This window comes from Musca autumnalis, unplaced genomic scaffold, assembly GCF_047663935.1.
Source record: "Musca autumnalis isolate F117 unplaced genomic scaffold, ASM4766393v1 scaffold_2, whole genome shotgun sequence".
Taxonomy (NCBI): Eukaryota; Metazoa; Arthropoda; class Insecta; order Diptera; family Muscidae; genus Musca; species Musca autumnalis.
Genome location: NW_027411755.1, coordinates 92543179 through 92559627, shown reverse-complemented (window position 1 = coordinate 92559627; position 16449 = coordinate 92543179). Strand labels below are relative to the sequence as shown.

Sequence of the window (16449 nt, the reverse complement as noted above, 5' to 3'; positions counted from 1 at the left end):
AGTTTTATACCCCTAACATAAACTTAGTACCAAATTTTAGCCATTTCGGTGTGATAATGAAGCTAAAACCTCCAAAATACCGAATATCGGGAGGTACCGTTCTATGGGGGCTATATGAATGCGTAGACTTATACCAACAAATTTCAGGTGGAAAGTTTTATACACCCAACGATAACTAAATAACAAATTTCAGCCATTTTGGTAGGATAATGAAGCTAAAACCTTAAAAAACCGAAAATCGGGAGGTACCGTTCTATGGGGGCTATATCAAAACGTGGACCGATATATCCCATTTTCAATACCAACCATCCTGCAAGTAATAAAAACTTCTGTACCAAATATTGACTCTCTATCTTTAAAATTGCGAGCTATATCTTAATTTCAACAGACAGACGGACAGAGGGACATGGTTAAATCGACATAGAATTTTATGCTGTTCAATAATATATATACTTTATAGGGTCTCCGACGTATATTTCGAAATTATACCCTCCATATGGTGGAGGGTATAATAAGTTCGGAAAAACAGTAAAAGATAGACTAGGGCAACAAGATGAGGTTTGCCTATGTAAGAAGGATATAAACAGAAATGTTAACAAAATAGCCGAGGCACTTTAAGGTCATTCAAAGAAAGTTGTCCTCTTCGAGAAAGGAAATCTGCCTACGAAAACACCTGTATGACAGTGGAAGACTTTACAGTAGGGGAAATTCGCAATAAGGGCAAAGAAGTCCAAAGACTTTACAATAGGCCAAAACGCAAAAAAACAGCTGTATTCTCGGACAACTATCGAACAAAACTAAAAGAATACAACAAGAAACGCCAAACGAAACTCCCTTTATTTCTGCTTTTTGTGATGTTATGCATTTCAAATCGGCAGAAATTAAAGACATAACATTTTATATTAAAAATTATATTGAAATAAGTAAGCAACACAGTCGCGTTCGGTATGTCTTAACGTTGACATTATTTTGGTCGCAAACTTACATAATAGTAGAAGTCATGGACTGATAAGGGTTAAGATATTTGACGTGGTAAGGGTTAAAGTATTAACGTTTTCTGCTTGCTCACTTATTTATTTGTTTAAAAGCGTGCAATGAATTTTGTCGTCAAAATGAAATTAAAACAATGGCGATTTAAAAAATTCCGTGTAAACATAACTATCTCAATGACTGCGCCTTGAAAAGAGTTTACTTTAGAGAAGTTAAGTTATTAAATATACTATAATAACAACAATAAAAATAGAATAAAACAAACGAAGCGCACGGATGACCAATAAAGATAGGTGCACTACAATAGGTGTGTAGTTTTAGACAATTGTTTCCAACAATTATTTCCCGGTATTGTATATTTTGCCAACAATCCGGAAATAGTTCAATATTATTGTTAAGACTCGTAAGAATGTAAATACATATGAATAAATAAATATTTTTATTAATACTATAAATAGATAGAAGAAATTCGATTTTAATAAATCAATAGGAAAAACTTTTTTTAGAATTTATTTAAGTTTTTATTTCTTATTTTTTCTACATATTGGGATTTACTTACACTGCATATGCCAACACCTCCAAATGACATTGTTCAAGCGAATTTTATCTTTCCAACGCAATCTGACACCTTTAAAGTGATTCCATTTTGGGGAAGTTAGTTTTTGGCTGAAATTATATAAAGTAGAGAAAGTAATTAATGTAAAATGCAACAAAATAATTAAAATTTTTACAAAAACTACAAACAATACAATCGGCCGAGAACAAACACAATGGAGAAAAGCTTCCATTGGAAAGAACTGTTCCAACCACTCATACTTATCTAGTGGCACTCATTAAAACACTTATTGCCACCGGCCGTTTAAACGCCACAAAATTTGTTGAACAAATTGACTTTAAACTCGGTTATTTTCGCATATTTTTGTAGTGTTTTTTTTTTTTTTGCATTTATAGTACAGTTAGTCAACCAAATTATTGCAAAACCAAATTTATTTAAAATGTTTAAATTAAACAACGTTTTATAGGTATAAATAAATAAACTTGTTTTTAAAATTTGAAAACAAATATGTTATTAAGCGGGCTTACTTTAAAAATAAAAAATAAATAACATTATTTATATATTTGTTAAAAGTTTGTTTCTTACAAATGTTTATTAATATAACAAAAAAGTTGCTAATTTTCACTAAAAATTTTCTTAAGATAACAAAAAGGAGAACAACTCATTGTTTGCACTGTCAACTAGAGAATTGCAAAATTCACAAGTTCCAGTCTTACACTTTATTTCTGGAAAGTTGGTTCTAAGATTTGGTATGCCTACCTCGGGCATCAATAACAGCTTATAAACGTTTCGGAATTGAATAAATAAATTTCGGAATATCATATATTTTTTGCCATTCTTCTTTAATGTATTTTATTAAGTCGATCCTATTCCCCTTTCTTTTATTTTCTTTTCTTTTTTCTTCAGGTGTACCCATAAATTTTTGATGGGGTTAATATCTGGACTTTGGGCTGCGGTGTCGATGACTTTGGTGCAGTTGTATAACAACCAAGTCCTACATAAATAAGATTTATGTATAGGGGCGTTATCTTGCTACTATTTATATTCCAATTGGTTCGAATTTTCAGGATCAAGAAACTCAATTTGCTTGACGTTGATAGTTAAATCGTTTTTTTTTAACATCCAAATAACTCTCCTTTGCCCTTGTTTCCTCCACTTAATATACAATATACAACCCCATACCATAACAGACATTATTCCGAACTTTACGATGTGTATTAAATTTTTGTTTTCCAGGCTTGTGAGAGGTTTTCGCCATACTTTTTGGGGCCCATCGTAATAGTATAACATAATTTTCGTATCATCAAAAAATATAACACCATCCCAGTACTCCACAGGGCGTGAAATATTCTCTGTAGTAAATCTGAATTTCTTCTCTACATTCTGCTGGGAGAGCAATGCCTTCTTTCTAGCCACTCGTGATGAGTACTTGTTGTTATATAGCACTTTTCTGACTTTTACTAGTGGCACATTTACTCCAAAATCGTTTTCAATAAGAAGAGCCAATTTTTAGAGGTTTGTGGTTTATCTCTGATTTCTTTAATTATTGGTCTTTCATGTTAAGCCGTCTTTCTCTCTCGGCGCTGTTTATGATTTTGTACACCGTTCTCAGCTTAAGAGAGGTGATTTCAGCTACTTCTGTGGTGGGTTTACGTTTTTTATAATTGGAATAGGCCACATGTATCATATTTTCCGAAGTACTTTTTCCGGTCATTGTGTTTTTCCGTTTTGGTTGCACGTTACTAATGACAACAAGTTATGACGCGTCTAGGGCGGCCCAAAAAACGACAAATTTGTTTTTTTTTTTTTTTTTTTTTTTTTGAAAAGCCTACCCCTAATTTTTCCATTTGATTCAAATACCTTATATATGACATTTTATGGCGACCGGTTAACGTTTCCCGTGCCACCCGAATGATCTTTCTTTCCATAGTAATTTGTATGGGGCCAAAGGTGAATTTTCACGAAAATTCTCTAAAGGCCGTATTTTTTATTAAACGTCAATACAAAGGAAGCCTAATAGGCCTATTATACATGTATTGCTAGATAAAAATACTATAATAAAAATACTATTATAAATACAACAAATATAATTCAATTAAATAATTAAGATAATTGTGTGGCTCCCCAGCCATATGAATATTGAACAAGAGAGAAATGAAAAGTTATAGGGACCCTATAGCAATAGCCTTTAGTTTAATTTTTCTTAACAATTGTAGTGAGATTTTAATCTTTTTTTAAATGCGTGATAGGAGTAAGAAAAAAGTTTAAGGTTGTTAGGAAGATTGTTCCAAACGCTGTAGACTCTAACAACGGTCCAATCGATGAAAAACTTTGCCAAATTCATTGTTGTGGCTAAAAAACGGTTTCTACAAAAAATTTACGCTGATCGGTTAACGACAACCCGACCCCCGACCGATCTTCATTTCCATATTACTTTGTCTACATCTCCTCTATCAGAAATAGTTCCACTTAGCTTAATATTTATTTGTTTACAATTTGTTCTGATATTTTTCTCATTTATTGAAATTAAAACAAAAAACGCTTCGTTACATCGCCGATGACTCGTTATCGGCGAATATTATCGATCGTACGCAAATTTGGTCGCAGAGACAACTGGCAACGCCACTCGTCGCTGGTCGCAATACGGAACAGACCCATAAAATAACATAATTTATTTTTTGTGTTATTATGTATTTTATTTCCAAAAAGGTATTATAAATATAAATTTTATGAAATGGATTCAACCCGGACATTGTCAAAATGTGAAGAATGGAATGCATTATTCATGGATTGATTCACAAAAAGCTATGCAATCACTACTTCACATAGAACAACTTCAATTTCAAAATTTGCTGGGTAACCCCACTACAGTGCGGCAACTTCCACGGCGGCGAATTCTGCGCCATCGAATTGGCCCGATTGGCATACCAATTGCACCAGTGTATTCAATACAGACCTGTTTCGCAAAAGCTATGTCAAGTTGTCCAATTTTACTACTACGGGTTCTAATGTTGCAGCACTTCAGATGATCTATCCACTTTTTCCGCTTGTGCTCACCGACTAATCTATTTACTTCCATTGTCTGTTCTCCGACTATGGGGTCGCCAGGGTGCGTACGGCGAGTACCTCGGACGATGGGGGGCGTCAAGGTCCTTAATTGCCAGGATGAGGATTCCAAGGACTTTCTCATCCAAACGATTGAGGGCTCTGGTGCACTATGGGACGGTTGTAGGCTAGCCGCGGTTCCTGTCGACGAGATACCTCGCAGGATCGTAGCCACAACATAGGTGCCGCCTCCAGATTTAGACGTGGCCTCCAGATGATCCACAAACAAAATAGGGGTCTTCTGATCGACAGCTGGAGACTGGTCAACTTCTTCAGGAAAGGAGAAGGTATGGTGATGAGATTCACAACCGATAGCGTGAACTATATCAGGGACTGTGGGGGAGTGCTGTACTTCGGGTCTTATGTACTTTGGTTCCGCATCCCGCAGGCGCAGTAAGGAGGTTCGACAGCATGGTATTCGCGTGGTGCAGATTAATCTGCATCACTGCAAAGCAGCGGCTGCCGAACTTCTTCTCTCCCTCACTAGACGTCGCTTTGGTCTAGAAACCCTATTTATATAAAAATAGAGTTTCTGGACTAAACGATGGGCGATTCTACCTATTCTTTGCATCCAATGGGGAAAAGGTAAGAACTTGTATTGTAGCCAAGAAAAGTTTAGATCTTATTCAACTCTACAATTGCAGTGACGGTGATACGACTGTATAGAGGCTAGAAGAAGATACCTGTAGGGCCTTGGTACTAGCCTCGGTCTACATGCCGTATGAGGCACCCGACCCACCAATCAGAGCAATTGTTTGCTAGTGATGGGCTGTGATGCAAATGCTCATCACTTCTACTGGGGAAGCAGTGACACCAAAATAGGGTAAGGGAAGAGGTAATTGACATAACCCTTACAAATTTGGAGGATACATCCATAGTGGACTGGAGAGTATCGGAGGAGTGTTCCTTCTCGAACCACAGAGCGATACACTTTCGAGTCTGCTATGGAAGTAAACGGCAGCCGCCTCATCGGAATCCAGGGAGGACCAATTGGGAAAACTACAGTTTCCTCGAGGTTGCGCGAAATATCAGAACCACGCACAACGAGGAAAATCGACAGACATGTTGAAGATCTCACACGGGTTCTCCGGGGTTGCTATGAGAAGTCTTGCCCATTTTCTTATCCTGGTAGGAGAGCTCAGCCAGTTTGGTGGAATAATGACTTAACCAAACTTAGGAAGAACAACAGGAAAGCGCATAATAAAGCTAGTAAAACTAAACTCAATGCTGATAGTTTCAACAAATATAAGAGTGAAATTAGGAAAGCTAAAAGAAATGCATGGATAAACTTCAGTGAGTCTATAGAAGGGGTTAACGCAGCAGCGAGGTTCCGTAGGCTGATCTCAAAGGACCCCAAACACATTCGGAACATTAAACGGGATGACGGCACCTGGACTAATTCGGTTCTAGAGACTCTAGACCTGTTGACAGGAACCCATTTTCCTGGGAGGGAGGCCGCCAGCTCAGGCCTGCCTAGTGTGGATGCAAGCAGGGCCCACACTTCAGAGGAGATGGTACTTGTTGACGGGTTAGTAAGTTATCATAGAATTTCATGAGCGATCAGTACTTTTCAGCCCTACAAGTCTCCTGGACCGGATGGTATCATTCCAGCGATGCTTCAGAACGCACCTACTGTTTTGGTAACCTTTATCCAAAAGATCTTTAGGACCTGTCTACTACTATCGCACATACCGGCACTATGGAAAGAGGTAACAGTGACCTATAATCCTAAAGCTGGAAAACCAAGTCACTCGCTGCCGAAAGACTATAGAGCGATTACTAGATTTAGAAATCAGATAATATATTAGCCAAGACCATATACGCAATTAGCACCATTTTTACATTAAAGGGAAATCGAAAGAGACAGCGCTACACAGTGTTGTGGGATACATAGAAAAGAATTTGGATGAATCGAATTTCACCTTGGCGGCCTTTAACAACGAGAAACTTGCATCCATCCACTCTGATCTAGAGCTATTGGGTGTCCCCTCTATCCTAACCAATAGGATTGATAGCATGCTGGAAAGCAGGCTAATAAATTGTAGCATTGGGGAGAGCTCTATAAAGAGATGTCACCAGAGGCACTCCTCAAGGGGGAGTTTTATCTTTCTTACTCTGCTCTGGTGGTAAATGGGATACTCTTGGAATGCGATTGACTAGGAACTAGGACAGTCGCCTACGCAGATGACGTAGTAATCCTAATAAGCGGGAAATTCTTGTCTACGTTGTCTGAATTGATGCAAGGTGCACTGGTAAAACTCTCACGCTGGGCTCACCTCAAAGTAAGTGCTTTTCACCAGAAAAAGGAAGATCGTTGATTTTGTACCACCTACACTTGATAGTGTGCAGCTGAGTCTCTCCACTGAGGCGAAATACCTCGACCATCGGCTAGGATGGAAAATGAATACGGAGGAGCGCACCAAGAGGGACCTAATTGCACTCTACATGGGGACCTAATTGCACTGCATGGGAGTTTTTTGTTCACATAATTACGAATTATTTAGTATTAGTTTGGCTACAAATCAGAAGTTCGCGTGTTCAAAACCAGAAGGTAGCGAAATAAAAAAAAAAATAAAAAAAGTGTGGAGTGTTGAATTTGAATCTAATTTCACCTCAATTGTTCTATAAAGCATATGGCAAATTTCATTACCATAAAAATTTTTTTTGCTAGCATATTTACGATTTTTGGTACATGGGCTAGGAAAAAGATCGTGGTTTCAAATCTGTTCGCGTTCACAAAATTGGATGCTGCGACTAAAAGTTATGGGGGGTTTTATTCCCTTATAAAGAAAAAATATTTAAAAATTTCCTTTGTGTTGTAGTACCAAGATGTATATATAAATCGGTAACAGCATTTAATATCTACCCGTAGACGCCAAATATTTGCTAAATTTATTTTTATTTTCGCGCAAAATCAAAAAAATTATGAATAACTCTTGGAGTAAATTTTATTTATTCTAACTCAGAGTCCATAAAAATCTCTAAAAAAATAAATTAAAAATACGTACAGAATCTAGACAATGTCCAGAAAAATGTAAGACTAAAATTTTATAGATTGGGTTTATAACTTGCATATTGCAGCAACAACAAAAGACAAAAACTTATTGTTGGAATATTATTTCAAAAACAATTTTTTTGGTTTAATACGAAAAATTGGAGAAACATTTTTGGAGTTATTCTATTATTTCGCTAAATTTACCTTTTGTGCGTGGTTCGTAACAAACATAAACACAACAGTATTAAAGCTCTACACCTGTCACATTAACATTCTGTTAATCGAAATTGAAAGTCCCTTGCTGCCAAAGATACTTATCAAAATGAGTTGTTCACATGTAAACTGCCGAATTACTGATACCACCGAAAGAATGATTTCATGCTGGCTCTGTCTTGATGCTCAGCACATTAAATGTGTTGAGTTAACTCCACGAACTGCTGATCATCTAATGGAGAATAAGGGTTTGCGATGGTGTTGCCCTAAATGCCGAATATATGATACAGAGTTTTACTCTTTCTTCAAGAAGACACGCACCGAATTCAATCAAATAAGCCTTGATCTTAATTCGTTGATGGACAGATTTATTAAATATAAAGAGTAATTTGATAAAGCTTCCCCCTTAGAAGATCTCATTGAATCTCCGTTAGACTCCATTAGAAAAAGGAAGAAGCCATCTTATGATACGACTGAACCATCTTATGATACGTCTGAATCTTCGCAGAATGCTTTAGCCAAAACAATTCCGTCGATTTTAATAAATGATACGCCTTCTAAAAGTACATCAACTAATTTACCAATAGAAAGCCGTAATCTTTCAAATGAAATAACTCCAACTCCGTCTTGTTCAAAATCATCATTCTTTTCGCCTCAAGCTACACCTAAATCTCCAAATATATTAAGGACACCTGTTTCTCCAAGTCCTACCAATTTAAGAGTGGTTGTACCTAAACGAACTATATTCGCCGCTCGTTTTGCTGCTGAGACGTCTCCTGATCAAATAATCTCATATGTAAGAAACAAGTTAAACTCTAACATTGAAATTATTGCTCAAAAATTCAATTATGCCAAAAGGCGAAGCAAGGCCTCTTTCAAAATTATTGTTCCTGAAGATGTATTTAAAACAGTTGTTAATCCATCATTTTGGCCTCCGAAAGCAATTATTCAAGAATATATTTATAAAGATGTTCCTCAATCCGATATAGTATATCTACCACCTGTCTCATCAAAAAACTAAATACTGCACCTATTGTTAGTAATCATGATTTTAATATTGTATATCAAAATGTCCGAGGTTTGAACATCATCATCATCATCCCTATGTCAAAAATTCCAGATTTTCAGACAGGATCGTAATGACAATTCAAAAAACAGAGGTGGTGGTGTTCTCATTGCTGTCTCTTCACAATATCCTTCCGAATCAATATCTTTCCCCTTAGCACATGATATTGAAATAGTTGGCGTGAAGATTCGTCTAAATAATTTATGTATTTTCGTGACTTGTTCATATATTCCTCCTGGTTCAAACATTGACATTTACGTAAAACAAACTAATACTATTATGCATGCTTTTCAAACAGCGAAACCAAATGATATTCTGGTGGCCCTTGGAGATTTCAATCTACCAAATATTAAATGGATTCCTAGTTCCGATGGAAATGATTTTTTACCTACCACTTTGAGTAAAAGTGAAAATTATTGCATTGGTCCTTTACTGAGTTCAGGTTTGTCCCAAATTAATAAAATTTACAACTACTACCATAAACTACTTGATCTAGTATTCGTGAATAACTCTTGTGATATTTTGATATCTCAGGCCGATCCAGTTACACTACCAGAAGATAAATATCATCCCACTATTAACATTCAGATCCCATTATCCTCACAATTTACCAACAAAGTTAAACACTGTGCCCGCAAATACAAATACTGTTTTTCAAAAACTGATTATTTTCAACTGAACCTGCTTTTGAGTAAAATTAATTGGTCTAAACTCCTCACATTAAATTCATTAGACGATATGTTGGATATGTTTTATTTCACTCTTGAAAGTTGCATATCAAAAACTGTCCCTAAAATCGCAAGCTTTAATAACGTAGGGCCACCTTGGAATACTACTACATTACCAAAGTTAAAAAATAGAAAGAATAAGTTATATAAAAAGTTTAAAAAAAAGTAGATCCACTTTAGACTATGCAAATTATTCAATTGCTAGATCCAAATATACATTATGCAATAAACAACATTACAACAACTATATTACAAAAATTAAGAAAGAATTAGTACTCAATCCTAAAGCTTTTTACGGTTTCATTAATACAAAATCCTAAAATTTGGAAACATTGTTGGAGAAGACGACACAGGTATCTCTAATATATTTGCCTCATTCTTTCAAACAACTTATTCCACCAAAACACATGACGATAATTTTGAGTATTCTTATAATATTTCTGAATGCTCATGTATAATGATAAGAAATTTAGATTCCTCCATTGTGTATAACAATATAAAAACTTAAAGAATACTACCTCTCCTGGACCAGATGGAATCCCAGCTTGTATACTAAAACACTGTGCCGATAATCTGGCGCTACCTCTATCGATCATGTTTGATAAATCACAAAATTCTGGATATTTCCCAGCTATTTGGAAGGAATCTTTTATTGTTCCCCTTTTTAAGTCAGGCAATAAAGCAGATGTATGTAACTATAGAGGCATTGCAAAATTAAATGCCATACCAAAATTATTCGAAAAACTTATCACTGAACTGTTATGTTTTCAAGTATCCTCTGTTCTATCAAAATACCAACATGGGTTCTGAAAAAATCATTCTACGGTAACAAATTTGTTAGAATTGACTACACGTGTAAATGCTGCTTTTATAAAAAGGAGTCAGACTGATTGTGTGTATACAGACTTCAGCAAGGCATTCGACAAAGTAAATCATGGTTTATTGATAAAAAAGTTACATCGTATGGGTTTCAGTGGTCTATTGTTGAATTGGATAAAGTCATACTTAATCGATCGAATACAAGTTGTAAAATTTGGTAGTGCAACTTCAAATAAAATTTATGTAACTTCTGGTGTACCACAAGGTAGTCACCTTGGACCAGTATTGTTTACATTATTTATCAACGATTTGCCAGACATAATACACTATTCTAATGTCCTAATGTATGTGGATGATGTAAAAATATTTTATTCGTTGAATCATCCTTCTGATCAACTGAAACTACAGCATGACCTTGACAGTTTTTATCAGTGGTGCAACATCAATCTATTGGAATTAAATATTCTAAAGTGTAAACTCATGTCATTCTACAGATTACAAAAAATCAACACAAATTACTACTTTAACGAAAATATGTTAGAATCTGTCGATAGTATCAATGACCTTGGTATCCTCTTGGATCGTAGATTGGACTTCAGGGAACATATTTCATTAATTACAAATAGAGCATATAAAAACCTCGGCTTTATCAAACGTTGGAGCAAAGAATTTTCCGATCCAGCTGTTACTAAACAGGTGTATATCTCATATGGATCAGTAGTTTGGGATCCAGCATATTCCATACACTCCAATTCTATTGAATCTGTACAAAAGCAATTTTTAATGTTCTGTCTTAGAAATCGAGGTTGGAACCCACAGACATTGCCATCTTACGAATTTCGCTTAAATTTGATTAAATTACCAACTTTAAAAAGTAGACGCACGATGCTAAATGTTACATTTTTACTAAATGTCATTCAGGGGACGATAAAATCAGAATTTATTTTGGAAAGAATTTATTTAAACGTTCCTTTCAGGCCAACTCGTCATTATCAATTTCTACAAATAAACTATTTCACCTCCAACTATGCTAATAACGATCCTTTGCGACGTATCTTTGTCGAATTTAATAAGTTTTATCATCTCATTGATCTGTCTGAAAATCGACATTCGGTCAAAAATAAAATAATATTATTCCTAAATACTTAAATTGTTAATACTCTGTTAATAAATTCTGTATATAGTTATTTTGTATTTAATGTAGTCTGTAAGGATTTTTGTAATCTATAGGCTTAAGCAATAAAAAAAAACCTGAAGTATTTTGCTAAAACTTCTTCCAGGAAAATAGTTTATCATCGTGAAAGTATATTTGCTTAGTGTGATAAGCAACAGAATTATGAAGTACAGAGTAATATTGAAATCACAACCAAAGAAAAAAAACACAAATGTTAAAAAGCGTGTAATTCGCGAATTCTTTAAAATCAGTTGAGGCGCTTGCTCTTTTCGGATACAGCGAGTGCATATGCGCCGGATGCGCCGATTTCAGTAACCGCTTATTAAAAATACGTCAATATAACAAATTTTAAACAGATTCGTCAAGAACCGCGTATGTGCCACCACATTCTATTTTGAGTTAAATGCGAATATTACTCCCGAATCTCTATAATTTATGACAACCCTTTTTGCAAATATTATAATCGCGTATAAAGGATTTCATTTATGCATAAATTTTCAAAGAAAATCGCGGTTCAATGCGCGGAGTTGCCAAAATATATTATTGCAGATTTTCACATTTTCAAGGTATCTATATCCGCCGTTTTAGTGGATGGATTTGAACGCGGAAAGCCTCATTAGATCCGGCGCGTAAAAAAATAAAATCACGCGAAGTTCAAAGCTACATGTGTCACACTTGCAATTTTTAAAGCCAAAAACATAGGTTTTTTTTTAAAAAATATTCGACTTTGGACTCCTATTACTAGGAAGCTGTACAGAGCACACTCATGAAATATACATCAAACGACGTGGAATCACGAGTTCTACAACCATATAAATTGTTTATGTCATTATCTGGTTGCGCCCTCTAATTATAACAAAAATTCAAACAACGCCGATATCAAAACTTTAAAATGTCAGCATCAATTTTTGTCTGATGAAGTGTTTATATCGAAAAACCATACATTAGAACCATATTACCCAAAAAGTATTCTTTAATTCTTTCTTTGAGCTCAAGTCTGAATGTGCCGTGGTTTGGCCAGAATTCAAGAAAGAACACAAAAAAACTTGTTGTTTACTTCAACACATTTTTACCCATTTTTTGTATTGTCACCAACACAGCTTCCACGTAAATTATTTGTTATGGTCCATATTATCAGATCGTGTCTAAAACACTTCAATCAACAGAAATATATTCATATTGTATAAAATATATTTACAGCTCGCGATTTATTAAATTGTAAACCTCAACTTCAACTATTGCAAAACTTTTTTGAATATTGTCATATGCTTTTTAGCCTTTTTTCGACTACCGGTATGTGGTTAAATATGTACTTAAAAACATATTTAAGGAAGTACTTCCTTCCTATGACATCCCCATGTAAAAATAATGACTTTTACGGTCAAATTGTAAGTAGATACAACTGCCAAAATTTACTGAATAAAGTCATTACTTGGTAATAACTTTTTTTGCTGGCCAGCTGCGATAATTTTCCACATTCGTGGAGAGTTCTAACATTCCAGCATACAGTTTTGGCACACTTTTTAAATGCGAATGTTGCTTTAGTCTTTGTAGAGGTTTCTATTATACTGTCTAAACATGAATTGTTCAATCCCAGACCTGTGGAGCTTGCCGTCGAAACGGAGGGATTTGACATTTCCCTGAAACCGCCTGGGAGATTTGTAATATTTCTTCATTTTTTATTCATGTTTCTTTGACGTTTTGTCAGGGTTTCTCCGATGCTTATAAGGACAAAGAAGAGCCTGGCACTCTTGATGGACTAAGCACGGGTGTAGGCTTCCTGTAAGCTTGTGGTTATCTGTTCTTCCCCTATCAGCCCTTTTGCATAATCCGACCATAATCATGCAATGATCTGCCGGACCCTAATCCCGAACTACTTCGAGTTGGTTCATTGGCAGATGAGATATGGTTGGTTGGATGAAGTGTTCGGGTTATGGGGTTCCAATACCCTATTCCTCATCCGCTGCTTGTTCGGGGTTGTTTATTCAATATATTCCCAACTGACGCCAACTAGGGGCTGTGCACTATCCACAACCTGCGACCCGTCCGGTAGCTTGCAGCTCAATTTTCATGAGTATCTCACTCACCACAATTATTGTAATATCAAGGAATATTCGTCTGTTATCATTTTATAAACCGTTTTTATGATTTTATACAAGATGTACCAGAAGTAAACAATGAAACTTACTAATTCGGTGTAACTTTCCAGAATAAATATACCAATCTTTTGAGATTCATTTATGTATATACTTTTACGAATCCCAAAAAGATTATCAAATATAAACATATTCATTACAAATATGCGTCGTATTTTTTAATAATAATTTTGTATATACACACCTGCTCAAAATAATATATAAACCTACCTTGCACATTCTTATGGAAATTTCAAAAGAACGATTATATTTATTTAAAAAAATTGAGAATATGATTTTTCTTATACCTCGATGTTATACAAGTATAACAATCAACAACCAACGTAAGTTTGAAATTAATTAAGTTTAGGTTATGTTTCCACTAAGGGCAGTAGATTTGTTGCTCATAAGAATTGATACACTTCAGTTATAATCGGAAATAATGAATTTTTATTAGTGGAAACATAACCTAAACTTTATTAATATCAAATGAAACTTAGTTTGTTGACTGCTATACTTGTATGACATCGAGGTATAAGAAAACGCATATTCTCAATCTCTTTAAATAAATTTAACCGTTCTTTTGAACTTTCAAGAAAAATGTACAAAGTGTATCTATTATTTTGAGCAGGTGTGTACCTCTATCTAACTCTAATTGAAAGCATATAAGCATAACATTATGTTCTGAACGATATGAATTGCATTTTCGAATTAACGACACTGGAAGTTGACACTTCTCAATTAATGCAGTTTGCCAGCCAGTCATATGAGTACCTAAACAAATATGCTGATATAACAAAAATGAATGAAGAAAATTCGGCGAATGACAAAACAACCAATAAATTACAATACATATTGCCTTATCACTCTATAAAGCATGCGAGACAAAATAAAAAACTATACTCCAATCACGCCATTGGTGCATGGTTACTAGCCATAGTCCAATATTTACATAAAATAAACTAAATTGTTATGTGGGCGGAACAAAAGAGTAGTACAATTTTTATTTCAAATTTTTGGATAATTTTTTTTGTTTTAGAATATGAAAATTTGCTATTTTATAAATTCATAAGAATGTTTAAAATTAAAATTGTTTTAATTAAAAAATCTGAGTTCTTTTTATTTATAACTGTGGGTTTGAACTTCTTTGATTTGACTAAAAACGAGATTTTATTATCATTCCTCAGATTATTGATGTTTCTGTTCCAAATACAAAGAGACATTACAAAACTGAGATTAAGTTGAATTATTTTGTGAATGGCTTAGTTTGAAGTTAGAAGCGTATACTCCACTACTGCTGACCAGAGCTTCCAGAGCCTGACCAATTACAAAGCCTTGACTATATCGAAGATTTCCGCCTGAAAAACACTACAGTTGTTGTGCAATTTATATGCATACCGGATACTGAGCTCCTAACTACATATAACGAAACAGTTGCCCTCCTCCATTGGCCACCGTGATGATGTTAAAGTCTGGAGCTATATAGTCACTAAATTTGTTTATAAAGCAATTTTTTTAACTTCCACATTTGGCGGGGTAGTAGACGTCTTGCGAGTTGTACCATCAACTTTTTACCGTTTATTGCTTGGTCTACTTTGGCATTCAATACTATCTTCTGGAATTAGTTCTGTAGGACATTAATCAGCAGTACTACTGAATACCAACAGCTTGAAAAGTGATAAATGCATATACAGTGTCGGTCAAAACTAAAGCACCCCATCAGTAAATTTTTTTAAAATGATCATTTTTTTAAGAAAACAAAGCTATAAATTTATTATTTTTTATTTTCTTTTCATTTATTTATATATTCATTATTGGAAGCACATAAACATATGAAATTCCGTATTTAATAAACAAAAGTTAAAATTTAAAAAAAAAACATTTTAGGTCGGAAATATAAGCGGACAAAACTAAAGCACCCCCAATTTGAGGTACAACAAAAACTATTGAAATCAATTTTTCGTTGCGTATCCTCTATTCTGGATGACACAAGCATAAGAGGATACTAAATTATTAATTATTGCAAGCGATTTGCTTCCCAGGCTATTTTGCAGTTTGAAATAAATCTTCTTTGGTTTTGCAATTTTTTGGGTTGAGTTTTGTGTTGACTATCTCCACCAAGTCTCAATCGAGGGCTTAGATAAGGGGTTTGGCAAGCCAATGGAGAACTTCTGTCGAATTGTTTTGGAATCACTCCTTAACCACGTTCGATACATGTTTTAGCTCGTCATCTTCCTGGAATGTCCATTTAAGTGGCATCTCTTCTTCAGCATAAAGCAACATCACGCCTTTTAATACGTTACGATACTTAAGACGATCCATAATTCCATTAATTTTATGAATTGGTCCAAACCCTTGCCCCTAGAAAAAAATCCCAGACCATTATGTTCCGCCTCCATGGTTTACAGTGCGTTTTCAATATTGAGGTTTTAACCGGTCCACGCCTTATGCCATCTGAATATTTTAAATTAAACTTAGATTCATTAGAAAACACCACAGTCCTCCATTTTTGGATACTACAGTTCAGATGTTTCTTGGAGAAATCCAGTCTGACATTTTTTGCTGGTCGTCGGCAGAATAAGCCGGCCGGCTCTGTAGCTTCATTTTTGAACAGGGTTCGAAAATAAACTATACACTAAAATAACGTACTGCTTCAGGTACGGTATCA

The 16449-nt window shown here is 34.9% G+C and overlaps 1 protein-coding gene across 29 annotated transcripts in view; it reads right to left on the bottom strand.

The window, feature by feature from the left end:
• Mondo (MLX interacting protein mondo) overlaps positions 1–16449 on the bottom strand; it is a 101555-nt gene that overhangs the window by 70416 nt on the left and 14690 nt on the right. For all 29 annotated transcript variants that reach the window (XM_073968313.1, XM_073968336.1, XM_073968319.1 and 26 more), the window contains exon 3: positions 1550–1656. In XM_073968313.1, the coding sequence (XP_073824414.1) occupies positions 1550–1656 (107 nt within the window). The remainder of the gene's footprint in view (positions 1–1549; positions 1657–16449) is intronic.